The sequence below is a fragment of the Mustelus asterias genome, chromosome 5 (assembly GCF_964213995.1).
Source record: "Mustelus asterias chromosome 5, sMusAst1.hap1.1, whole genome shotgun sequence".
Classification (NCBI taxonomy): Eukaryota; Metazoa; Chordata; class Chondrichthyes; order Carcharhiniformes; family Triakidae; genus Mustelus; species Mustelus asterias.
The window spans coordinates 30,211,656-30,237,885 of record NC_135805.1 but is presented as its reverse complement, the minus strand read 5'-3'; the positions used below and the strand labels follow the sequence as shown (position 1 = coordinate 30,237,885).

The window sequence follows — 26,230 nt, the reverse complement described above, 5'->3', positions numbered from 1 at the left end:
CAACTTTTCCAAGATTAAATTCCCAATTCAACACAGATAATATTAGGAGAGCACAAAATTTCTTCATAGAAATCTAATTTCCTTAATTTTTTGATTATGCACAATTATTCAGAATTTTATCATAAAATAAAACATAATATTATCTCGGAACCGTATATTGGTTAAAGCTGTTTTCCTACCTTGGGTACTACTGGTGCCAATCGCTTTTGGGCCTAGTGTCTATCCTGAAATCAATACTCCTTTTCTACTTACAGTATTCATCTTGCCTGAGGTTTTGTGGCATAGTGGGTAGCGTCTCTGCCTCTGAGCCGGAAGCTCCAGGTTCAAATCCCACCCCAGGACTTGATGGCTGAGGAAGATGCATTCATAACGCAGCCAGAGTGCATGTGTCAACCTGCAAATTCTTCCAGACATGCCAATAACTGGTGGGATAAGTGGGAGAGATTCCTGGTCAGCCACACTTGATGTGGAGTGGTGCCCTCTCAAGCAATAAGCCCCTGGCGACAGACTAATTACCTGTTCTGGGAAATACTAGCCATGGGAACAGATGAAAGTCTGCCTCAGTGCACCACGAGGTGTGGGGAGAGAATTGCAATTGGAATCACTCTTCCCTAAACACGTGATCCTGAAAAAGTACAGGGTGGAATTTTACAGACCCATTGTGGCGGGGCAGGGAGGTGAGCTATTCAAAAGTCCATCGACTTTGGCTGGATCATAAAATCCTGCCGGCGTAAAAATCAATCCACCATTTATTTTAATATTGTTTTTCCAGAAATAGGTAAGCTGGGTTTTTGCATTTGTGTTTGGGCAACAATATTAGCATTAACAATAAACATATAGCAGCAAGATACGGTCATTGTATCAATTACATTTGATTAATGATTAACCGTGATTAAAATTTTAACCCGCGTCAATGGTTGCGATTTTTTTTAACCACATGACCCAGCCTTAATATCAAACATCTTGTGTTCTTTTTGTAACTACCTCATGGCTCCCATGACTGTTTAGATGACGATTTCTGTTGAGAACTCTTTCACCAGTTGGGCAGCTTTCTTCGCCGTTTACCAAAGGAGGGAAACTCCAGCACCCCCCCCAGACCGTAATCGTGCACCAAGTGCATCTTACGCCTGTCACGTTCCAGCTTCTCCTTTTCCAGCCACAATGCTGTTCTAACTGGCCTCAGACCCACTCCTTCAAAAACTTACAAGAGCTCGAGACTTGGTTCATAAGTACAGCACACCTCAAAAATTACCTTGCTGTCAGATGGGTCAACTGACATCTGCCAATCGTCTCTCTGCCTTGTTCCGCCCAAGGTAATGCTGGAGATTTCTGGGTAGATGTAAGTGGTTCCACCGTGTACGTGGGCAAAGTGTTTCGGTCAAGGAGCGTGAACTTTATGGATTTGGCCCCTTACTGAATATAACTTATCTCCAGTAAGTGCCCTGGCTCCAATGCCTGAACAGTTCACAATAATATCAAACCTTCCCTCAAGCTCCCAGAAATCCCTGACCTTCCCTGTCTGCAATTGGCCACCAGCATTCTTTAACCTGAAATTATTCAAACTTCATTTTTACAGAGAACTGTAAAATCAGTAAAACTAAATCAATAGGGCTTATTGGATGAAAAGGGGAGTATCAGATTCCTCTCCCTACCCCATAAGACCTGTGCAGGATCACATTACACATCACTTGACTCACAGACACTTTTGCCTTTCCCCAGCAGAAACTTTCTCCCTCCCCCCAGGGAGTCATACTGGATTGTGAATGGACACAGTGGTGTAGTGACTGTCATCCTGGATTGTGAATGGACACGGTGCTGTAGTGACTGTCATCCTGGATTGTGAATGGACACGGTGCTGTAGTGACTGTCATACTGGATTGTGAATGGACACGGTGCTGTAGTGAGTGTCATACTGGATTGTGAATGGACACGGTGCTGTAGTGACTGTCATCCTGGATTGTGAATGGACACGGTGGTGTAGTGACTGTCATACTGGATTGTGAATGGACACGGTGCTGTAGTGACTGTCATACTGGATTGTGAATGGACACGGTGGTGTAGTGACTGTCATACTGGATTGTGAATGGACACGGTGCTGTAGTGACTGTCATACTGGATTGTGAATGGACACGGTGCTGTAGTGACTGTCATCCTGGATTGTGAATGGACACGGTGCTGTAGTGACTGTCATCCTGGATTGTGAATGGACACGGTGCTGTAGTGACTGTCATACTGGATTGTGAATGGACACGGTGCTGTAGTGACTGTCATACTGGATTGTGAATGGACACGGTGCTGTAGTGACTGTCATACTGGATTGTGAATGGACACGGTGCTGTAGTGACTGTCATACTGGATTGTGAATGGACACGGTGCTGTAGTGACTGTCATACTGGATTGTGAATGGACACGGTGCTGTAGTGAGTGTCATACTGGATTGTGAATGGACACGGTGCTGTAGTGACTGTCATCCTGGATTGTGAATGGACACGGTGCTGTAGTGAGTGTCATACTGGATTGTGAATGGACACGGTGCTGTAGTGACTGTCATACTGGATTGTGAATGGACACGGTGCTGTAGTGACTGTCATACTGGATTGTGAATGGACACGGTGCTGTAGTGACTGTCATACTGGATTGTGAATGGACACGGTGGTGTAGTGACTGTCATACTGGATTGTGAATGGACACGGTAGTGTAGTGACTGTCGTACTGGATTGTGATTGGACACGGTGCTGTAGTGACTGTCATACTGGATTGTGAATGGACACGGTAGTGTAGTGACTGTCGTACTGGATTGTGATTGGACACGGTGCTGTAGTGACTGTCATACTGGATTGTGAATGGACACGGTGCTGTAGTGACTGTCATACTGGATTGTGAATGGACACGGTGCTGTAGTGACTGTCATACTGGATTGTGAATGGACACGGTGCTGTAGTGACTGTCATACTGGATTATGAATGGACACGGTGCTGTAGTGACTGTCATACTGGATTGTGAATGGACACGGTGCTGTAGTTACGGTCATACTGGATTGTGAATGGACATGGTGCTGTAGTGACTGTCATACTGGATTGTGAATGGACATGGTGCTGTAGTGACTGTCATCCTGGATTGTGAATGGACACGGTGCTGTAGTTACGGTCATACTGGATTGTGAATGGACACGGTGCTGTAGTTACGGTCATACTGGATTGTGAATGGACATGGTGCTGTAGTGACTGTCATACTGGATTGTGAATTGACATGGGAGTGCAGTGACTGTCATACTGGATTGTGAATGGACATGGTAGTGTAGTGACTGTCGTACTGAATTGTGAATGGACACGGTGCTGTAGTGACTGTCATACTGGATTGTGAATGGACATGGGAGTGCAGTGACTGTCGTACTGGATTGTGAATGGACACGGTAGTGTAGTGACTGTCGTACTGAATTGTGAATGGACACGGTGCTGTAGTGACTGTCGTACTGGATTGTGAATGGACACGGTGCTGTAGTGACTGTCATCCTGGATTGTGAATGGACACCGTGCTGTAGTGACTGTCATACTGTATTGTGAATGGACACAGTGGTGTAATGACTGTCATACTGGATTGTGAATGGACATGGTGCTGTAGTGACTGTCGTACTGGATTGTGAATGGACACGGTGCTGTAGTGACTGTCATACTGGATTGTGAATGGACACGGTAGTGTAGTGACTGTCATACTGGATTGTGAATGGACACGGTGCTGTAGTGACTGTCATACTGGATTGTGAATGGACACAGTGGTGTAATGACTGTCATACTGGATTGTGAATGGACATGGTGCTGTAGTGACTGTCGTACAGGATTGTGAATGGACACAGTGGTGTAATGACAGTCATATTGGATTAACAATCGAGTGGCCATTGTGCAACCGAATTCAGTCAGTATGAGCCCGGAAGCTGTTGGGTTATCAGACGAATGTGACCCAGACCCCATGAACAATTTCATTTATGTCCATTGACTTTTGAGGGGATCAAGATCCAGTTGTTCTGTTTGTAGATTAATGGCCTGAAGGACATTAGTTACAGTTCTCACTACTATTTGGAGCCCTGAATACAACATGTTTAAAAAGTATTCAGCATGTTTTGAGATTAAGCAGATTATTTTGGTACCTTTGTGGAATGTGACATTTTATTTAACTTCACATGTTTTGGCACATCAAAGCTCAGTTTTTACTGAAAATCTTTGCTGGGAAATTGAATCTTCTCTCACGCTTTGCAGAACAATACACTGCTTACTCAGGACTCGTAAAGCTGAATAGCCTCTTTCTACATTGTTGTATGAGTCCAAAATGATGCCCAGTGACCATAAGAATGAGCCTTCTGAATGTTTCCTAATAATGTCCATCCTGGTAAATGGGGAGATGGTGGTGTAGTGGTTGTGTCACTGGACTGGTAATCCAGCGTCCCAGCAAATCTTCTGGGGACCTGGGTTCAAATCTCACCACAGCAGCAGTATTTTGGAATATAAAACTAATCTCAGTTATGGTGACTATGAAACTATTATCAATTGTTGTTAAGAACACATCTGGTTGACCAATATCCTTTAGGCAAATAAATCTGCCTTCCTTACCTGATCTGGCCTATATGTGACCCCAGACCCAAAGTAATGTGGTTGACTCTTAACTTCCCTCTGAAATGGCCAAACAAGCCACTCAGTTCAGGGGCCATCAGGAATGGGCAACAAAGGCTGGCCTGGCCAGCAATGCCCAAATCCCATGAAGGTAAAAGCAGGGTGGGAACTGGAAGGAAAGTTGATTAGATTTTCCAGTTGAGACTGAGAGTAGAAATGGCACTGCTCGAGCTATCGACGTCCTGGGAAAGAGGTGAGGAGGGAGGGGGCAAGTAGAACTGGAACAAGGAATGACTTTCCCACAAAAAGGCAAGGAAAGCTAGGACCCACCAACCCATTCGTCATTTGGGGCCAGATTTTCATCTTGGAAAAGAGTGGATGAAATCCCAGAATTTTTGTTTTCGTTCACAGGATGTGGGCTTCACTGCCGAGACCAATATTTATTGCCCAAGCCTAATTGCCCTTGAGAAGGTGGTGGTGAGCCACCATCTTGAACCGCTGCAGACAATCTAATGTAGATACACCCACAGTGCTATTAAGGGGAGAGTTCCAGGATTTTGACCCAGTGACAATGAAGGAACAGCAATATATTTCCAAGTCAGAATGGTGTGTGGCTTGAGGGGGAATCTGGGTGCTGTTCCTGGGTATCTACTGCCCTTGTCCTTCTAGGTTGTAGAGCTTGTGGGTTTGGAAAATGGTGTCGAAGAAGCCCTTGTGAGTTTCTGCAGTGCATCTTGCAAATTATACAAACAGCTGTCGATGTGCATTGGTGGTGGAGGGAGTGAATGTTGAAGGTGGTGGATGGGGTGCCAATCAGGCAGGCTGCTTTGTCCTGAATGGTGTAGAACTTCATGGTGGAATTGCACTCATCCAGGCAAGTAGAGAGTATTCCGTCACACTCCTGACTTGTGCCTTGTAGATGGTGGACATGCTTCAGAGAGTCAGGAGGTCAGTTACTGTCTGCAAAATTCACAGCTTCTAATCTGCTCTTGTAGCCACAATATTTATATGGCTAGTTCTATTAAGTTTCTGTTCAAGGGTAACTAACCCCCAGAATGTGGATAGTGAATCACATACAGAATCACAAAATCAGGAACTTCCTAAACTCAGCAGATCCACTTTAAATGTTCCACCAAATCCAATTTTCACTCTGGGGTATAGGATTGTGTGGGCCCACTGCCCCGGAAACAGATAGGATGTGGCCACCTGGGCAGCCAAATGCTCGGTGGACTTTGTCCCAGTTGCTTGCTTATATTTTAGATGCTCCAGCCTTCACCCCTCATACCCTCAAACCCACCCAAGCCACTCCATGCCAACTCATCCTCCCCATCCGCTCTCAATGGCCGTTCATACTCTGCGCTAATTCAGTCAAGCCTTGTGAGAACGCAGACTCTCATAAAAGGATGCCAGTATGTTGGCACCGTTGCAGAGAAGATTGACAACTTACATTTCATAATAAGCTATTTTTCCTGTGACCACTTTTGTCAATGGCTCCATGTTTATTTGCACACAATAAAGGGGTATCTAGTGCTTATAGCTTCTGCTATTGATACTTTAATGGTCTGGCTAATAGACATTTTTATCGGTTGTCACAACAGCAGTTTTATTTAAAGCAAATTGTGAATATTTTTTAAGCTTTTCCACACAAGCCATTGTTATTAACTGGTCCATTGGTTCAGTATTTATACTGAAACCCCTCTGATTTTTCATTTCCCGCCACAATCTTGTGCTAAAGATCATTCATGAATTGCTCTCAACATATAAGCACTGCACCAAATCCACTTCTTCTCAACAGGTACGCCTGAGAAAACTTTCTAAATTAAATGAGCTTAAAAAGTAACCAAATTATATGAACTTCAGGTGCTGCATCAGGTACACAGAAACTCACAATGGGGCCATTGACTGTAATCAAAAGTTCACCAACATTACTGTCCCTGCTGTTTCCCAGAAGCTCAGTTTACAAAGTAGAACTATGTATGTTCTTCAAACTGGCACTGACATTTCAAAGCAACACTACTAAACAATTCAGACATCTCCAGAATTACTAACCAGCTAATCTATTACTCTTGAAAAGGTTTATAATCATCATGCATTGATATTGACTTGATGTGCTACCAAGTGGCAAGTCTTCTACAAAGGAACATTATTTATCCTGACATTCCATCATATGCAATCTAATTTTCCTGGTCTGACTGTCTTGTAGTGATGCAGATTTATTTTGTATTGAAGATGGCAGCAGTTCAATGTAGTTAATGATAAATAACAAAGTAAATGAAAAATAGTACAGGTACATCGATTTGTAGGGGCAATAGCTATCCTTTCCAATTTGACTTGCAAAGTCACAGCGAGCTTCCTAGACACTGTACTATATCATAAGGTACATTGAAGACATCAATGTCAGAGAATAATGAACATGAAGGTCTAGTTAATTGTAGAATTTATCTCAGTAGTGATGTTGCACGGGTGCAAGCAGCATTACAGATATAGGGCCGGATTCGCAGGCTTCACCTGCAGCTGGGATTCTCCAGTCCCGCTGCAGTGAAAGGAAATCTGGCTCAGCCCAAATTCTCCGTTCGCTTGGGCAGTGGTGGCAGGACGTGAATAGCTGGAGAATTCTGGCCATAATCTCCCAAGAAGAATTATTTAAAGTCTGTAACCTAGTCAGATATGGCAAATGCAATAATGTTCCAGTCTGTTGAACTCGTTAATCGTCTGTCCCGTATTGTACTCCGAGCTTTGCCTTGGCACATTCATTGTGGGGTTTTAACCCTGAACGTACATCAGTCATCCCACTGCCAATACTCCAGAAGAGAAATACAGCAAAAAAAAAGGAAGGTTTGTACTAATATAATGTCACATTTGGGCCAAAGAAAAGTGCCAAGTCCACCTCAAGATGTCCTGGAATGCAGAAGCATCTTAAAAACTTAAACAGGTTGAAGCAAGTCATTTCACAGCGGCAACATGGTGGTAATTTCCATTAATGCTTTGCTTATCACACGACTGAGCAACGTCATGCATAAATTTCAGTGCTGGTGCGATGCCAGGTATGTAAGCCGGACATCCCAATGACCGGCTAATCAAATCAATCAGCATATTCCTTTTGGTGTTTGTAATAGGCAGAGTACAGACTGTCCTCAATCAGTCCACAATACCCAAAATAAAACACTCACTGTTAGATTCCCTGATAGCTTTTAAGGTGACTCATTTATACTTGCTAGAAGTAACTTACATTCATACACAATAACCCGTTCACTGCAAACAAGAGGAATATGTTCAAGCCTTGTGCCCTTTATGAATTAGCTGGAGGTTTGGGGAGCCTATAGATCTCTTTGCTTTCTCCATGGCAACAACTTGGTCCATCAGAGGTGACTTGCCAACCAATCAACACCCATTTTTCCTGTAGTATAAATTGTTGTGATCATTTGAAATTCTTGTGTTTGTCCTGTTGAGTGCAAGTTAGAGTCATAGAGGTTTACAGCATGGAAACAGGCCCTCCGGCCTAACTTGTCCATCCGCCCAGTTTTTACCATTAAGTTAGTCCCACCTGCCTGCATTTGGCCTATATCCCTCTATTCCCATCTTACCCATGTAACTGTGTAAATGCTTTTTAAAAGACAAAATTGTAGCCCCCTCCACTGCTATCTTTGGCAGCTCGTTCCAGACACTCATCAACCTCTGTTTGAAAAATTACCCCTTTTGTATCTCTCCCCTCTCACCTTAAACCTATGCCCTCTAATTTTCGACTCCCCTACCTTCGGGAAAAGATGCAATCTACATTATCTATGCCCTTCATTATTTTATAGACCCCTGCAAGATCACCCCTCAGCCTCCTATGCTCCAGGAAAAAAAAGTCCCATTCTATCCAGCCCCTCCTTATAACGCAAACCATCAAGTCCCGATAGCATCAGAGTAAATCTTTTCTGCATTCTTTCTAGTTTAATAATATCTTTTTTATAATAGGTCCTGGGGATTTATCTACCTTGATGCACTTTAAGACTTCCAGCACCACCTTCTCTGTAATATGTACACTCCTCAAGACATCACTATTTATTTCCCCAAGTTTCCTTAACATCCATGCCTTTCTCAACAGTAAATACTGATGAGAAATATTCATTTATGATCTCACCCATCTCTTGTGGATCTGCACATAAATGATCTTGTTGATCCTTAAGAGGCCCTATTCTCTCCCTAGTTACTCTTTTGTCCTTTATGTATTTGTAGAAGCTCTTTGGATTCTCCTTTGCCTTCTCTGCCAAAGCAATCTCGCGTCTCCTTTTTGCCCTCCTGATTTCTCTCAAACTCTACACTGACACCCTCTATACTCTCCAAGTGATCCATTTGATTCCAGCTGCTTATACATGTCACATGTCTCCTTCTTCTTGACCAGGGCCTCTATATCCCGAGTCATCCAGGGTTACCTACTTTGATCAGCCTTGCCCTTCACTCTAAAAGGAATGTGCTTACCCTGAACCCTGGTTAACACACTCTCCGACTTACCAGATGTGCCTTTGTCTGTCAACAGACTCCCCCAATCAACTTTTGAAAGTTCCTATCTAATACCATCAAAATTGGTCTTGTCCCAATTTAGAATTTTAACTTTTGGGCCAGGCCTAAGAAAAGCCAAGCAGTGTGCCTTAATGACTATCATCCAGTGGCTCTGACATCCATCATTATGAAGTGCTTCGAATGATTAGTCATGGCACAAATCAGTTCCAGCCTCCCGGACTGCCTGAATCCATTACAGTTTGCCTACCACCACAACAGGTCCACAGCAGATGCCATCTCCCTGGCCCTGCACTCAACCCTGGAACACCTAAATAACAAAGACACTGATGTCAGACTCCTATTTATGGACTACAGCTCAATCTTCAACACCATTACTCCTATGAAACTCATCTCCAAACTCCATGGCCTGAGCCTCAGCTCCTCCTTCTGTGACTGGATTCTGAACTTCCTAACTCACAGACCACAATCAGTAAGGATAGGCAACAACACCTCCTCCACGATCATCCTCAACACCAACGCTCCACAAGGCTGTGTTCTCAGCCCCCTACTATACACCTACTTGTACACCTATAACTGTGTGGCCAAATTCCCCTCCAATTTTCAAGTTTGCTGACGACATCACCGTAGTGGGTCGGATCTCAAACAATGATGAGACAGAGTACAGGAATGAGATAGAGAACCTGGTGAACTCGTGCAATGACAATAATCTCTCCCTCAATGTCAACAAAATGAAAGAAATTGTCATTGACTTCAGGAAGCATAGAGGAGAACATGCCCCTGTCTACATCAACGGGGATGAAATAGAAAGGGTCGAGAGCTTCAAGTTTTTAGGTGTCCAGATCACCTGTCCTGGTCTCCCCATGCCGACACTATAGTTAAGAAAGCCCACCAACACCTCTACTTTCTCAGAAGACTAAGGAAATTTGACATGTCAGCTACGACTCTCACCAACTTTTACAGATACACCATAGAAAGCATTCTTTCTGGTTGTATCACAGCTTGGTATGGCTCCTGCTCTGCCCAAGACCGCAAGGAACTACAAAAGGTCGTGAATGTAGCCCAATCCATCACACAAACCAGCCTCCCTCCATTGACTCTGTCTACGCTTCCTGCTGCCTCGGCAGAGCAGCCAGCATAATTAAGGACCCAGCTCACTTCGGACATTCTCTCTTCCACCTTCTTCCGTCAGGAAAAAGATACAAAAGTCTGAGGTCACGTACCAACTGACTCAAGAACAGCTTTCTTACTGCTGTCAGACTTTTGACTTTTAAGTTGATCTTTCTCTACACCCTAGCTATAACTATAACACTACATTCTGCACTCTCTCCTTTCCTTCTCTATGGACGGTATGCTCTGTATAGCATGCAAGAAACAATACTTTTCACTGTATGCTATTCCATGTGACAATAATAAATCATATCAAATCAAAGACCTATCATTCTCCATAGCTATCTTAAAGCTAACGGAATTATGGTCACTGGCCCAAAGTGATCCTTCACTAACACTTCTGTCACCTGCCCTTCCTTATTTCCCAAGAGGAGGTCAAGTTTTGCCCCCTCTCTAGTCAGACCATCCACATACTGAATGAGAAATTCCTCCTGAATACACTCAACAAATTTCTTTCCATCCAAGCCCCTAATACTATGACTGCCCCAATCAATGTTGGAAAAGTTAAAGTCCCCTACTATTACCACCCTATTTTTCTTGGAGCTTTCCATAATCTCCTTACATATTTGCTCTTCAATTTCCCGCTGACTATTTGGTGGCCTATAGTACAATCTTATCAAAGTGATTTCCTCCTTCTTATTTCTCAGTTCTACCCATATAGACTCAGTGGGTGGACCCTCAGAAATATCCACTCTCAATACGGCCGTGATGTTTTCCCTAATCAAAAATGCAACTCCTCCTCCTCTCTTACCTCCTCTTCTATCTTTCCCATAACATCTGTACCCTGGAACATTGAGCTGCCAGTCCTGACCCTCCCTTAGTCATGTTTCAGTAATAGCTATAATATCCCGTTCCGACGTACCCATCCCTGTCCTGAGTTCATCTGCCTTGCCCATCAGGCCTCTTGCATTTAAGTAAATGCGGTTTAATCTGGACTTCCCTTGTTCTCTGCCCTGCTTTTGCCTGACCTGTCTAGTATTACGATTTTGACACTGCCTTTACTATTTAACATGCTCTCTTTAACTTTTGTATTGTCCTCAACCTTCTCTTCTGTCGCCCCACTGCTTTGGGTCCCACCCTCCTGCCGAACTAGTTTAAACCTTCCCGAGAGGCTTTAGCAAATCTCCCCACCAGGATATTTAGTCCCTCTCCAGTTAAGGAGTAACCTGTCCCTCTTGAGCAGGTGAAAGGAGAAAAGTTTCAGCAACATGTCTCTCTTGATTGATTGATTGATAAATATTGTCCAGGGCACGAGGTATAACTCCCCTACTCCTCTTCAAAATTATGCCACGGAACCTTTTATACCTATCCAAGAATGAGGGTAGACAGGGCCTCAGTTTAACATCACATCTGAACGACGGCACTGCCAACAGTGCAACATTCCACTGGAGCATCAGCTTTGATCATTGTGCTCAGTTCCTGAAGTGGGACTTGAACAGTACTAGTAGAGAAATGGTTTTGGGGACATTATTGTGTTTGAAGATGGATAAAACTCCAAGGCCTGATAATCTTCATCCCAGAGTACTTAAAGGAGTAGCCTTAGAAATAGTAGGTCCACTGGTGGTCATTTTCCAAATTTATTTGGACTGTGGAATGGCTCCTACAGACTGGAGGGTAGCTAATGTAAACCCACTATTCAAAAAGGGAGGTAGGAAGAAAACAGAGAACTATACACCAGTGAGCCTACTTCAATAGTAGAGAAGTCGCTAGAGTCCATTATTGAGGATTGCATAGCACTGCACTTGGAAAGCAGTGGTATAATAGACAAAAAGTCAGCATGGATTTACAAATGAGAAATAATACTTGACAAATCTATTGGAATTCTTTGAAGATGTAACTTGTAGTGTTGACCAGGGAGAACTGGTGGATGTGGTATATTTAGACTTTCAGATGGCTTTCGACAAGGTTTCACATAGCTGATTACTATGTAAAGTTAAAGCACATGGCATTGTGGATAGTGTCTTGAGATGGATAGAAAGCTGGTTAACAGATAGGAAGCAAAGAGCTGGAATAAATGGGTCTTTTTCTGATTGACAGACAGTGGCTAGTTGGGTTCTGCAGGAATCTGTTCTGGGACCCCAACTGTTCACATTATATATTAATAATTTGGAAGAGGGAACTGAATGTGTTATCTCCAAATTTTCAGATGATACAAAGTTGGGCGGGAGGGTGAGCTGTGAGGAGGATGCAGAGATGCTCCAGTGTGATTTGGACAGGCTGAGCGAGTGGGCCTATGCATGGTAGATGCGGTATAATTTGAATAAATGTGAGGTTATCCCAAATTGGTAGCAAAAACAAGAGGGCAGATTATCTGAATGGCTATAAATTAAGAGAGGTGGATACTCAGCAAGACCTTGGTGTCCTCGTGCATCTGTCACTGGAAGTAAAAGCACACAAGCAGCAGGCAGTAAAGAAGGCAAATGGTACATTGGCCTTCGTAGTGAGAGGATTTGAGTATAGGAATAGGGATGCTTTACTGCAATTGTACAGGGAATTGGTGAGGCCACATCTGGAGTAAGTAAAGTTTTTTCATCAGTCACAAGTAAGGCTTCCATTAACACTCTAATGAAGTTACTATGAAATTCCCCTAGTCACCACATTCCAGCGCCTATTCAGGTCAATGCACCTAACCAGCATCTCTTTCAGATTGTGGGAGGAGTTTCTGGGAGTAATTGAGGACACAGTGCAGAGGTTCATCCCAAACAAAAGAAAGGTTATCAGAGGGGGGATTAGGCAGCCATGGCTGACAAAGGAAGTCAGGGAATGCATCAAGGCAAAAGAGAGAGCCTATAATGTGGCAAAGAGTAGTGGGAAGTCAGAAGATTGGGAAGGCTATAAAAACAAACAGAGGATAACAAAGAGAGAAATAAGGAAGGAGAGGATCAAATATGAAGGTAGGCTAGCCAGTAACATTAGGAATGATAGTAAAAGTTTCTTTAAATACATTAAAAACAAACGGGAGGCAAAAGTAGACATTGGGCCGCTCCAAAATGACGCTGGTAATCTAGTGATGGGAGACAAGGAAATAGCTGAGGAACTTAATAAGTACTTTGCGTCAGTCTTCACAGTAGAAGACATGAGTAATATCCCAACAATTCAGGAAAGTCAGGGGGCAGAGTTGAATATGGTTGCCATCACAAAGGAGAAAGTGCTAGAGAAACTAAAAGGTCTGAAAATTGATAAATCTCCGGGCCCAGATGGGCTACATCCTAGAGTTAGAACATAGAACATAGAACATTACAGCGCAGAACAGGCCCTTCGGCCCACGATGTTGCACCGACCAGTTAAAAAAAAAAACTGTGACCCTCCAACCTAAACCAATTTCTTTTCGTCCATGAACCTATCTACGGATCTCTTAAACGCCCCCAAACTAGGCGCATTTACTACTGATGCTGGCAGGGCATTCCAATCCCTCACCACCCTCTGGGTAAAGAACCTACCCCTGACATCGGTTCTATAACTACCCCCCCTCAATTTAAAGCCATGCCCCCTCGTGCTGGATTTCTCCATCAGAGGAAAAAGGCTATCACTATCCACCCTATCTAAACCTCTAATCATCTTATATGTTTCAATAAGATCCCCTCTTAGCCGCCGCCTTTCCAGCGAAAACAATCCCAAATCCCTCAGCCTCTCCTCATAGGATCTCCCCTCCATACCAGGCAACATCCTGGTAAACCTCCTCTGCACCCTCTCCAAAGCCTCCACATCCTTCCTGTAATGTGGGGACCAGAACTGCACACAGTACTCCAAGTGCGGCCGCACCAGAGTTGTGTACAGTTGCAACATAACGCTACGACTCCTAAATTCAATCCCCCTACCAATAAACGCCAAGACACCATATGCCTTCTTAACAACCTTATCTACTTGATTCCCAACTTTCAGGGATCTATGCACACATACACCTAGATCCCTCTGCTCCTCCACACTATTCAAAGTCCTCCCGTTAGCCCTATACTCAACACATCTGTTATTCCTACCAAAGTGAATTACCTCACACTTCTCCGCATTAAACTCCATCCGCCACCTCTCGGCCCAACTTTGCAACCTGTCTAAGTCTTCCTGCAAACTACGACACCCTTCCTCACTGTCTACCACACCACCGACTTTGGTGTCATCAGCAAATTTGCTAATCCACCCAACTATACCCTCATCCAGATCATTAATAAATATTACAAACAGCAGTGGCCCCAAAACAGATCCTTGAGGTACACCACTTGTAACCGCACTCCATGATGAATATTTACTATCAACCACCACCCTCTGTTTCCTATCCGCTAGCCAATTCCTGATCCAATTTCCTAGATCACCCCCAATCCCATACATCTGCATTTTCTGCAGAAGCCTACCATGGTGAACCTTATCAAACGCCTTACTAAAATCCATATATACCACGTCCACTGCCTTGCCCCCATCCACCTCCTTGGTCACTTTCTCAAAAAACTCAATAAGGTTAGTAAGGCACGACCTACCTGCCACAAAACCATGCTGACTATCACCTATCAATTCATTACTCTCCAAATAACTATAAATCCTATCCCTTATAATTTTTTCCAACATCTTGCCGACAACAGAAGTGAGACTCACCGGTCTATAATTCCCGGGGAAGTCTCTAAAGGAGATAGCTGAAGAAATAGTGGAGGCGTTAGTTATGATCTTTCAAAAGTCACTGGAGTCAGGGAAAGTCCCAGAGGATTGGAAAATCGCTGTTGTAACCCCACTGTTCAAGAAGGGAACAAGAAAAAAGATGGAAAATTATAGGCCAATTAGCCTAACCTCAGTTGTTGGCAAAATTCTAGAATCCATCGTTAAGGATGAGATTTCTAAATTCTTGGAAGTGCAGGGTCGGATTAAGACAAGTCAGCATGGATTTAGTAAGGGGAGGTCGTGCCTGACAAACCTGTTAGAGTTCTTTGAAGAGATAACAAATAGGTTAGACCAAGGAGAGCCAATGGATGTTATCTATCTTGACTTCCAAAAGGCCTTTGACAAGGTGCCTCACGGGAGACTGCTGAGTAAAATAAGGGCCCATGGTATTCGAGGCAAGGTACTAACATGGATTGACGATTGGCTGTCAGACAGAAGGCAGAGAGTTGGGATAAAAGGTTCTTTCTCAGAATGGCAACCGGTGACAAGTGGTGTCCCGCAGGGTTCAGTGTTGGGGCCACAGCTGTTCTCTTTATATATTAACGATCTAGATGACGGGACTGGGAGCATTCTGGCCAAGTTTGCCGATGATACAAAGATAGGTGGAGGGGCAGGTAGTATTGAGGAGGTGGGGAGGCTGCAGAAAGATTTAGACAGTTTAGGAGAGTGGTCCAAGAAGTGGCTGATGAAATTCAACGTGGGCAAGTGCGAGGTCGTACACTTTGGAAAAAAGAATAGAGGCATGGACTATTTTCTAAACGGTGACAAAATTCATAATGCTAAAGTGCAAAGGGACTTGGGAGTCCTAGTCCAGGATTCTCTAAAGGTAAACTTGCAGGTTGAGTCCGTAATTAAGAAAGCAAATGTAATGTTGTCATTTATCTCAAGAGGCTTGGAATACAAAAGCAGGGATGTACTTCTGAGGCTTTATAAAGCACTGGTTCGGCCCCATTTGGAGTACTGTGAGCAATTTTGGGCCCCACACCTCAGGAAGGACATACTGGCACTGGAGCGGGTCCAGCGGAGATTCACACGGATGATCCCAGGAATGGTAGGCCTGACATACGATGAACGTCTGAGGATCGTGGGATTATATTCATTGGAGTTTAGGAGGTTGAGGGGAGATCTGATAGAAACTTACAAGATAATGAACGGCTTAGATAGGATGGACGTAGGGAAGTTGTTTCCATTAACAGGGGAGACTAGGACGCGGGGGCACAGCCTTAGAATAAAAGGGAGTCACTTTAGAACAGAGATGAGGAGAAATTTCTTCAGCCAGAGAGTGGTGGGTCTGTGGAATTCATTGCCACAGAGGGCTGTGGAGGCCGAGACGTTGAGCATCTTCAAGACAGAAATTGATAAATTCTTGATTTCTCGAGGAATTAAGGGCTATGGGGAGAGAGCGGGTAAATGGAGTTGAAATCAACCATGATTGAATGGTGGAGTGGACTCGATGGGCCGAATGGCCTTACTTCCGCTCCTATGTCTTATGGTCTTATGGTCTTAGGAAACTGGAGAACCCGGAGGAAACCCACGCAGACATGGGGAGAACATACAAACTCCACACAGACACTGACCCAAGCCAGGAATTGAACCCGGGTCCCTGGCGCTGTGAGGCAGCAATGCTAACCACTGTGCCAATGTGAAGATGTACTATGTGCAGTCTTGGTTTCTTATCTAAGGAAGGATGTTATTGTTATAAAGGGAGTACAGCGAAGGCTTACTCGGTCAATTCCTGGGATGGCAGGTCTCTCATATAATGAGAGACTAAATCGGTTAGGATTATATTCATTTTGAGTTCAGAAGAGTGAGAGGGGAATCTCATAGAAACTTATAAAATTGTCACAGATGAGACAGGGGAGACTCAGAAAGAATGCTCCTGATGGTGGGGGAGTCCAGAACTAAGGGTCATAGTTTGAGGACAAGGGGTAAACCTTTTAGGACTGAGGTGAGGAGAAATTTCAAAGAATGTAGAGTCTGTGGAATTCACTATCACAGCAAGTAGTTAAGGCCAAAATATTGCATGGTTTCAAGAAAGAATTAAATATAGCTCTTGGGGCTAAAGAGATCAAGGGATATTGGGGGAGAGGCGGGATCAGGATATTGAATTTGATGATCAGCCATGATCAAAATGAATGGCAGAGTAGGTTCAAAGGGCCAAATGGCCTACTCCTATTTCTAGTTTCTATGTTTCTATGTATGAACCTGGCATGTTGTGGCTCAGAGACAAGGGTGCAACCAACTCAACCACAACGGCGGGGGGGCTTCCCATTTTCAGGTTGAAACACTCACCGTTTCTCCAACCAAGGTAAGTAGTTGGTACATTCACAAATCAAAGTGGTGTACATCCAGCCAAAGGTGGCCTGTGGAAACCTCTTCAGCTCAGCATCATTCATGACCCGAAATGCAAGCACAATGTTGGACCAGAATGGGATACGTTCCTTAGGAGGCTCTTCAAATATTTCCCATCTGGAAAAGCATTGAAAGAAAAAATATATAATCAGGCAGAACAACAGCGTAATATTTTTATACCTTGATGTTCCTAAACCTCTCTCCCTTTCTCTCTTCCTTCAAGTTGCTCTGTTAAATCTATTCTTTTTGTTACTGGTTCTAATATTTCATTACGGATCTCAGAGTCAAATTTTATCTCGGAAGGCATCTTGGGATATTTTACAAAGTGAAAGGTGCTATCTAAATGCAATTTTGTGTTGTATTTAAAACCAAGATATTCCAAAATTAAAGGAGCCATTTGATTTCAAAGTTGGTGAAAATGAATAACTGTTCTAACTGGTCGGCATTTTCCATTGCCAGCAATATTGAGTTCAGTGGTAGGCTTTCTAAAAAATATTGAATCATGGAATCGCAGGGTGGGATTTCCCCGAATATCAGCAAAGGCCGATAGCGGGCGGGGAAAATGGCACCGAAGCCGCAGGCGCCAACGGCAGCTTTCTCTGCCATATCGTTGGGAACATTGAAAGAAAACATTGAAAGAAAAATGGCAGAGGGTGGGTCTGATTGAGCCCACTCCACCAGCAACTTTATCGGGGTCCCATTTTTAAAGGCAATCACAGTGCACAAAGGTTCACATGGAACCCCCACCACCCCCCCCATCACCCCCCCCCCCCCCCCCACCTTATTCATGGGGAAAAATTATCCGCCGACAAATTTCCCCCCATTTCATCAGACATGTCACTTTGACTCTGACTCGGATCTCAACTGGTTTCAGGCACAACTTGCATTGGAGTAACTGTTGGTACTTACTCATATCCCAACTATCCAATTCATCAGACTCATTTGATTCTCCCCAACTCCCTTCTTCATCTTCATGAACCTCTGAAGGTAAACCATGATCCAAACCTAACCTTTCCCCTAGCAAACACCTTGACCAAATCAAAACTAGGCATCCTTGAGGCACTGCAGGCTACCCGCAGCAGAATTGTTTTCAACCACAATCTAACTCATGGCCCGGCATATCCTCTACTCCACCATTACTCTTAAGCCAGGGATTAACCCTGTTTCAATGAAGAGCACAGGAGCAACACTAGGCACATCTAAAAATGGACCTGGGGAAGTTACAACACAGGACTACTTGCATGTCAAACAGAAAGCAGCATGTGTTAGAGCCAGGCCATCCTACAGTCAATGGATCAGATCTAAGCTCTGCAGTTTTACCAGATCCAGTTGTGAATAGTGGTGGACAATTAAACAAATAGCTGAAGGAAGAGGCTCCACAAACCTCCCCATCATCAATGATGGGGGAGTCCAGCACATCAGTGTAAAAGACACAGATGAAGCATTTGCAACAATCTTCAGCCAGAAGTGCCGAGTGGATGATCCATCTCAGCCTACTTTTGAGGTCCCCAGGATCAAAGAGGTCAGTCTTCAGCCAGTTTGATTCACTCCACATAATATCAAGAAATGGCTGGAGGCACTGGATGCTGCAAAGGCTATGGGCCCTGACAATAATCCGACGGTAGTACTGATAAATTATGCTGCAGGACCTGCCATGCTCCTCGCCAAGCTGTTCCAGTACAGCTACAACACTGGCATCTATCCGGCAACGTGGAACAGTGACCAGATATGTCCTGCTCACAAAAAGCAGGAAAATGCAACATAGTCAACAATTAAAATTCCATTCCTAAAACTAAAACTTATAGAACACGAGAATTATGAAATTAGATATTCTCAACATCCCTCAACATTCAAACCCCTACTGATCTTTAAAAGCGCATCTCTTTATGCAATTCACACTTCTGTCTGACATCTCTACGCTCGGCCACCAACTCTGCCTCCTCTGAATTGTCTGCCCTGTTAGATAATAAGCACACCTGCTTTATTTGCTCTGATCCTATTATTACCTCTGGCATTATTCCCGAGGCCTTTCCAATCTTTCATCCTGTCAACATTCCAACTTCGTTTCGCTCTCCTCCTACTGCTCTATTTTACAAACTCAGCCCATTTTGATTAGCAACACTCGCTAGCCCAATTTAATGCTGCAACAAATTCTTGACATCCCCTAGCAAGGCACCCTCCATAAAGTACGAGAGGCTGGCAGGACATGCTTGAAATGACCCATCCAAATGGCATGTGCTCCAAGATTCCTTTTCGCTCAATTATATCCAATTAACAGCATTCCAGATGCATCTGCTACTTCTAATTGCAACACATATTCCTGTTATAATATACTATCTAAATCTGTATAAAATAAGAACAAAAGAACAACTTGTATTCATAATCTTATGTCCCAAAGCACTTACTTTTCTACAGCAATCGTTATTGTTATGTTGCTAAGTGCCGAAGCCCATACACACACCTCAAACAAGATAAATAATCAGTTAAGCAAGGTTTCTGGCTTTGGTTGAAGACTCAACACTGGGAGAGCTCTCAGCTGTTCTTTAAACATTACTCTGGAAATCTTACTTACACTTGGGGTTTGACAGAGTACATGTAGAGAAACTTTGGTGTTTAACATCGAACCAAGGTACTTGAAACTGTCCACTGCCTCTATCTTGGTGCTTTCAATTTTTACTATTCCATTGCCAATTTGAACCATAACGTTGGTCTTTGCCTCAAAGTTACCAAAATTACAAGCGACAGTAAAATCCAGGTTAGATTAGCAAGAGGCTTGACCAATGACTTAAGTAGCATCTGGAAGCCCAAAAGCATCAGCATGAAGCTGGAAACACTGTCCAGTGAAGTCACTAGTGTGGAATGTTTCCCTTTATGGATGTGAGAGTTGGACTCTGAAGAAAGAGGATGAGAGCAGGATCACAGCTTTTGAAATTTTGACATGGTGAAGGATGCTCAGAATCAGTTGGGTGGACAGGAAACAAATGAGTGGGTTAGATCAAGAGGAGAAGTTCAGGAATCAAAAGGGTTGTTAAGTGCAATTAGTGTTTAAATTTATTTATTAGTGTGACAATTAGGCTTACATTAACACTGCAATGAAGTTACTGTGAAAATCCCCTAGTCACCACACTGCCTGTTCGGGTACATTGAGGGACAATTTAGCATGGGCCAATGCACCTAACCAGCACGTCTTCCGGACTGTGGTAGGAAACCGGAGCACCTGTAGGAAACCCAGGGTGAATGTGCAGACTCCGCACAGACAGTGGCCCAAACTGGGAATTGAACCCGGGTCCCTGGCGCTGTGAGGCAGCATTGCTAACCACTGTGCCACGATGTCGCCCATGTGTGGGTGTGCTTGTGTGTGTAGGAGAGAGAAAAATAGTCAAATATACCTGACAGCCTTGCCCCAGCAACAATTGAAGGAGAAATTGAGGGTAAAAACAGAAGAGGGAGAAGGAAAATCGGATGGAGGGATAACATTGAGATATGGACTGAGGGAGCCTCGGAGAACACCAGACCAGAAGCAAGAAAATGTCAACGGCCCTACTAAGGCAACAGTGAAAATGAACAAACAAACCAATGAATGAACAAACAGCATAGAGAAACTGCTCTCACTGGCAGGCAGGTTGGTAACCAAGGGACACAGAATTAAGATAATTGGCAAAAATGTTCAGGCAAAGAAAGGATAGTTTCTTTTTTACACAACAAGCTGTTACCATCTGGAAGGCATCAACTGAAAGACTGGTGGAAGTGGGTTCAAACATAACTTTCAAAAGATTATAGGACATAAATATGAAAAAATAATTTAGGATGGCAATTGGAATCTTGGCCTTTATTGCAATGCGGTGGGGGGGTGGGGGGGCGGCTGTTGGAGGAGTGTATAATAGTAAGGAAGGCTTGGTACCACTATACAAGGCGTTGGTGAGGCTACACCTGGAGTACTGTGTACAGTTTCTGTCTCCTTACTTAAGGAAGGATATGTTTCATTGGAAGCAGTTCAGAGAAGGTTCATTAGGCTGATTCCTGGGCTGAAGGTGTTGTCTTATAAGGAAAGGTTGACACTCACTGGGGTCTAGAAGAATTAGAGGTGATATTATTGAAACATGTAAGATCCTGAGGGGACTTGACAAGTTGGATGCTGAGAGGATGTTTGAGGGCAAATCAACATCTGGGATGATAATGTGGTAAATTGGATCAACAAGTTTGCTGATGATACAAAGATTGGAGGTGTAGTGGACAGTGAGGAGGGTTTTCAAAGCTTGCAGAGGGATTTGGACCAACTAGAAAAATGGGCTGAAAAATGGCAAATGGAATTTAACGCAGACAAGTGTGAGATATTGCACATTGGAAGGACAAACCAAAGTAGAACGTACAGGGTAAATGGTAGGACTCTGAAGAGTGCAGTTGAACAGAGGGATCTGGGAATACAGGTACAGAATTCCCTAAAAGTGACATCACAGGTGGATAGGGTCGTAAAGAGTGCCTTTGGTACATTGGCCTTTATAAATTGGAGTATCGAGTATAAAAGTTGGAGTGTTATGGTAAGGTTATATAAGGCATTGGTGAGGCCGAATTTGGAGTATTGTGTACAGTTTTGGTCACCTAGTTACAGGAAGGATGTAAATAAGATTGAAAGAGTGCAAGGAAGGTTCACAAGGACGTTGCCGGGACTTGAGAAGCTGAGTTACGGAGAGAGATTGAATAGGTTGGGACTTTATTCCCTGGAGCGTAGAAGATTGAGGGGAGATTTGATAGAGGTGTATAAGATTTTGATGGGTATAGATAGAGTGAATGCAAGCAGGCTTTTTCCGCTGAGGCGAGGGGAGAAAAGAACCAGAGGGCATGGGTTAAGGGTGAAAGGAGAAAAGTTTAAAGGGAATATTAGGGGGGGCTTCTTCATGCAGAGAGTGGTGGGAGTGTGGAATGAGCTGCCGGATAAAGTGGTAAATGCTTTTAACATTTAAGAAAAACTTGGACGGGTTCATGGATGAGAGGGGTGTGGAGGGATATGGTCCAAGTGCAGGTCAGTGGGACTAGGCAAAAAATGGTTCGGCACAGACAAGAAGGGCCAAAAGGCATGTTTCTGAGCTGTAATTTTCTATGGTTCTATGTGGGAGGCTTTCAAGTGTAAATTGATAGGGATTCAGGACCGGCACATTCCTGTAAGGATGAAGGATAAGTATGGCAAGTTTTGGGAACCTTGGATAACGAGAGATATTGTGAGACTAGTCAAAGAGAAAAAGAAAGCATTTGTCAAGGCTAGGAGGCTGGGAACACATGAAGCAAGTGTGGAATACAAGGAAAGTAGAAAGAAACTTAAGCAAGAAGTAAGGAGGGCAAAAAGGGGTCCAAAAAAACATTGGCCAGCAGAATGAAGGAAAATCCCAAGGCTTTTTATACATATATAAAGAGCAAGAGGGTAGCCAGGGAGAGGGTTAGCCCACTCAAGGACAGGGGAGGGAATCTACGCATGGAGCCAGAGGAAATGGGTTAGGTATTAAATGAGTACTTTGTGTAAGTATTCACCAAAGAGAAGGACTTGGTGGATGATGAGTCTGGGGAAGGGTGTGTAGATTGTTTGAGTCATGTTGAGATCAAAAAGGAGGAGGTTTTGGGGTTCTTGAGAAACATTAAGGTAGACAAGTCCCCAGGGCCTGATGGGATATACCCCAAAATACTGAGAGAGGCAAGGGAGGAAATTGCTGGGGCCTTGAGAGAAATCTTTGTATCCTCACTGGCTACAGGGGAGGTAAGAAGTAACTCAGGTTAAAGTCCAACAGGTTTATTTGGTAGCACAAGCCACAAGCTTTCGGAGCTGATGACACAAAGGTTGGTGGATTTATGGAGAGCGATGAGGACTGTCAGAGGATACAGCAGGATATAGGTCGGTTGGAGACCTGGGCAGAGAGATGGCAGATGAAATTTAATCCAGACAAATGTGAGGTAATGCATTTTGGAAGGTCGAATACAGATAGGAAATATACAGTAAATGGCAGAACCCTTAAGAGTATTGACAGGCAAAGCGATCTGGATGTACAGGTACACAGGCCACTGAAAGTGGCAACGCAGGTGGAGAAGGTAGTCAAGAAGGCATACGGCATGCTTGCCTTCATTGGCCGGGGCATTGAGTTTAAAAATTGGCAAGTCATGTTGCAGCTTTATAGAACCTTAGTTAGGCCGCACTTGGAATATAGTGTTCAATTCTGGTCGCCACGCGACCAGAAAGATGTGGAGACTTTGGAGAGGGTACCAAAAAGATTTACCAGGATGTTGCCTGGTATGGAGGGCATTAGCTATGAGGAGAGGTTGGAGAAACTTGGTTTGTTCTCACTGGAACGACGGAGGGCATAGGTTTAAGCTGTGAGGGGCAAGATTTAAAGGAGATGTATGAGGCAAGTTTTTTACCCAAAGGTCTGCCAAGGGAGGTAGTGAAAGCAGATACGATAGTGATTTTTAAGGGGCACCTTGACAAATATATGAATAGGATGGAAATGGAGGGATTTGGTCCCCGGAAGAGTAGGGGGTTTTAGTTCAGTCGAGCAGCATGGTCAGTGCAGGCTTGGAGGGCCGAAGGGCCTGTTCCTGTGCTGTAATTTTCTTTGTTCTTTGTTCGATGTTTCCTCTCGTGGGGGAACCTAGAACCGGGACCACAGTTTTTCAGGGGTCTCCTATTGTGGATGGAGATGAAGAGGAATTTCTACCCCCAGAGGGTTGTTCATCTTTAGAATTCTCCTCCAGGGTTATAAGTAGAGTTGGGTCATTGAATATATTCAAAACCGAGTTAGACAGGTTATTGACTGACCGGAGAGCCAAAGGATATAGGCAAAGAAGCGGCATTAATGCCACAATTAGATCAGCCATGGGGAGTGGGTACAATTGGATAGACCTTTCAAAGAGCCAGTACAGCCACAATAAGAAAAGACAGATGGGCCAACGTTTAATGTCTCACCTGAAATGTGAAATCCCAATAAATTTCACCAGTAAGTCTTTGATTTAACATACAACAGAAACTGAAAATGATCGCCTTACCCAGACAGGAACTGTACACCAATATCAGGTGCCTCTGCTGACTGTGCAATAGAGAAGATGTGAGCAAATGTATCTTCAAACCAGCGTTTCTGACGTTCAACTGGTGTCTCTGATTTGAACAAGATAGGATACATGTCAAAACTAGAATCAGTAAAAATGAAACTAAACAATCAGAACATACATACACAGCCGATAACACATCCATTAATGCACAGAAAGGTTGCCAAAAATAGAACAGACTATTATTGACATAAGCCTGCCATAGCCTTCACAAAAGTGTTCCAATTGTGATAAGAATAACTGGAATGTTAGTTTACTTACCTTTGATAATATTGTTCAATCTTCACATATGGATGTCATTTTGTCACCCACCAGGGATAAATACTTTTTGCAACGCTGCCTCTTTGTAATTCAAAGTACAACATAGTAACAGATCATTCAAACCTTCCGGTGGCATTTGCCCTCTACCCAAATGTGTCAAAATGTAAAAGTTGTTATGGGCTATAATGTCCGGGCTCCCCAGTGTTGGATTGGAGAGGGTCCCCCAAAGATGCACTGGAGAATCCCTTGCGGAGGTTCACAGATAAGCATTTGCACAACAATTGCCCAGAAGTGCAAGTTTCTTCTGGGCAACTGCCATGCACTGTGAACCATCTGAAAATGTGATTTAAATCAAAAACTTCGGATGATTCCAACATGGTTACACTAATAGTTACTCAGAAAAAGTTATAAGAAATAAAACTCCTTCGAACTTCTGGGTAACATGCCTGCCTCATCATTGGGGTGCACGGTGGCACAGTGGTTAGCACGGCTGCCTCACAGCGCCAGGGACCCACGTTCAATTCCGGCCTCAGGTGACTGTGTGGAGTTTGCACGTTCTCCCCCGTATCTGTGTGCGTTTTCTCCGGGTGCTCCGGTTTCCTCCCACGGTCCAAAGATGTGCGTGTTAGGTTGATTGGCCATGGTAAATTGACCCTAGTGTCAGGGGGATTAGCAGGGTAAATGTGTGGTATTAAGGGAATAGGGCCTGGGTGGGTTTGTGGTCGGTACAGACTCAATGGGCCGAATGGCCTCCTTCTGTACAGTAGGGATTCTATGAATCTATGTGAAGTCAACACTACAGGAAAAGTGAATTATCCAGCATTGGTTTTCAACGCACTGACCTCCATGAAGGAATATCTCAATAGACTTTGATTCTGGACTCTGGGAACCCACGTGAAACAATATTTCTTTCCTTTTTTTTCTCTATCCCTCTCCTTATGATCTGAATGCAGAGGGACATTGCAAACCCTCTTTTCGCATTTTGAGCGTGTGCAAATCAACCAAACCTTTGAGTTCATCCTATCTCAAATTTGTTGTGGGATTATTAATAGAAAATTGGATCACACCAAAACCGAGGATTTGGGGAATACGCCACCACTCACAAAGAGGGAAGAAAAATATACCTTTTTGTTTACAGACGGGCAGTGATAGAAGAAATTATTGCTGTTTGAATTAACCCTCCTCCTATCCATAACAGTTACCTTCGGATCCCACCAACACCTCAATTCACCAGCCATCGACTTCACCTTTTTCCCAGGCCAGTAAGACTGAGCCAGACTGTTCATAACCTTGGCATCCTGTTTGACTCTAAATTGAGATTCTGACGCCACATAAAATAAAAACTTTCATTTATATAACCGCCTTCATGACCAGAGACATCACAAAGTGCTTTACAGCCAATAAAGCACTCTTTGAAGTGTCGTCACTATTGCAATGTAGTCTCACTTGTAACTACTTTTTTTAATATAGTCCATCTTCTCCCATTTAAGCCTATCCTGTTGCTGAAACTCTCATCCATGTAACCTTGACTAATCAATTCTGTCCTGGTTGGCCTCACACCCTATATAAACCTCAGTTTATCAAACATCTGTTGTCTCTAGTATAGCTCA

At 43.7% G+C, this 26,230-nt stretch overlaps 1 protein-coding gene across 6 annotated transcripts in view; it reads right to left on the bottom strand.

Moving 5' to 3' along the window:
- ddo (D-aspartate oxidase) overlaps window positions 1-26,230 on the bottom strand; it is a 139,836-nt gene that overhangs the window by 17,032 nt on the left and 96,574 nt on the right. For all 6 annotated transcript variants that reach the window (XM_078212360.1, XM_078212361.1, XM_078212362.1 and 3 more), the window contains 2 exons: window positions 24,300-24,408; window positions 17,214-17,390 (listed from right to left, as the gene is read on the bottom strand). In XM_078212360.1, coding sequence (XP_078068486.1) covers window positions 17,214-17,390; window positions 24,300-24,408 — 286 coding nt within the window. The remainder of the gene's footprint in view (window positions 1-17,213; window positions 17,391-24,299; window positions 24,409-26,230) is intronic.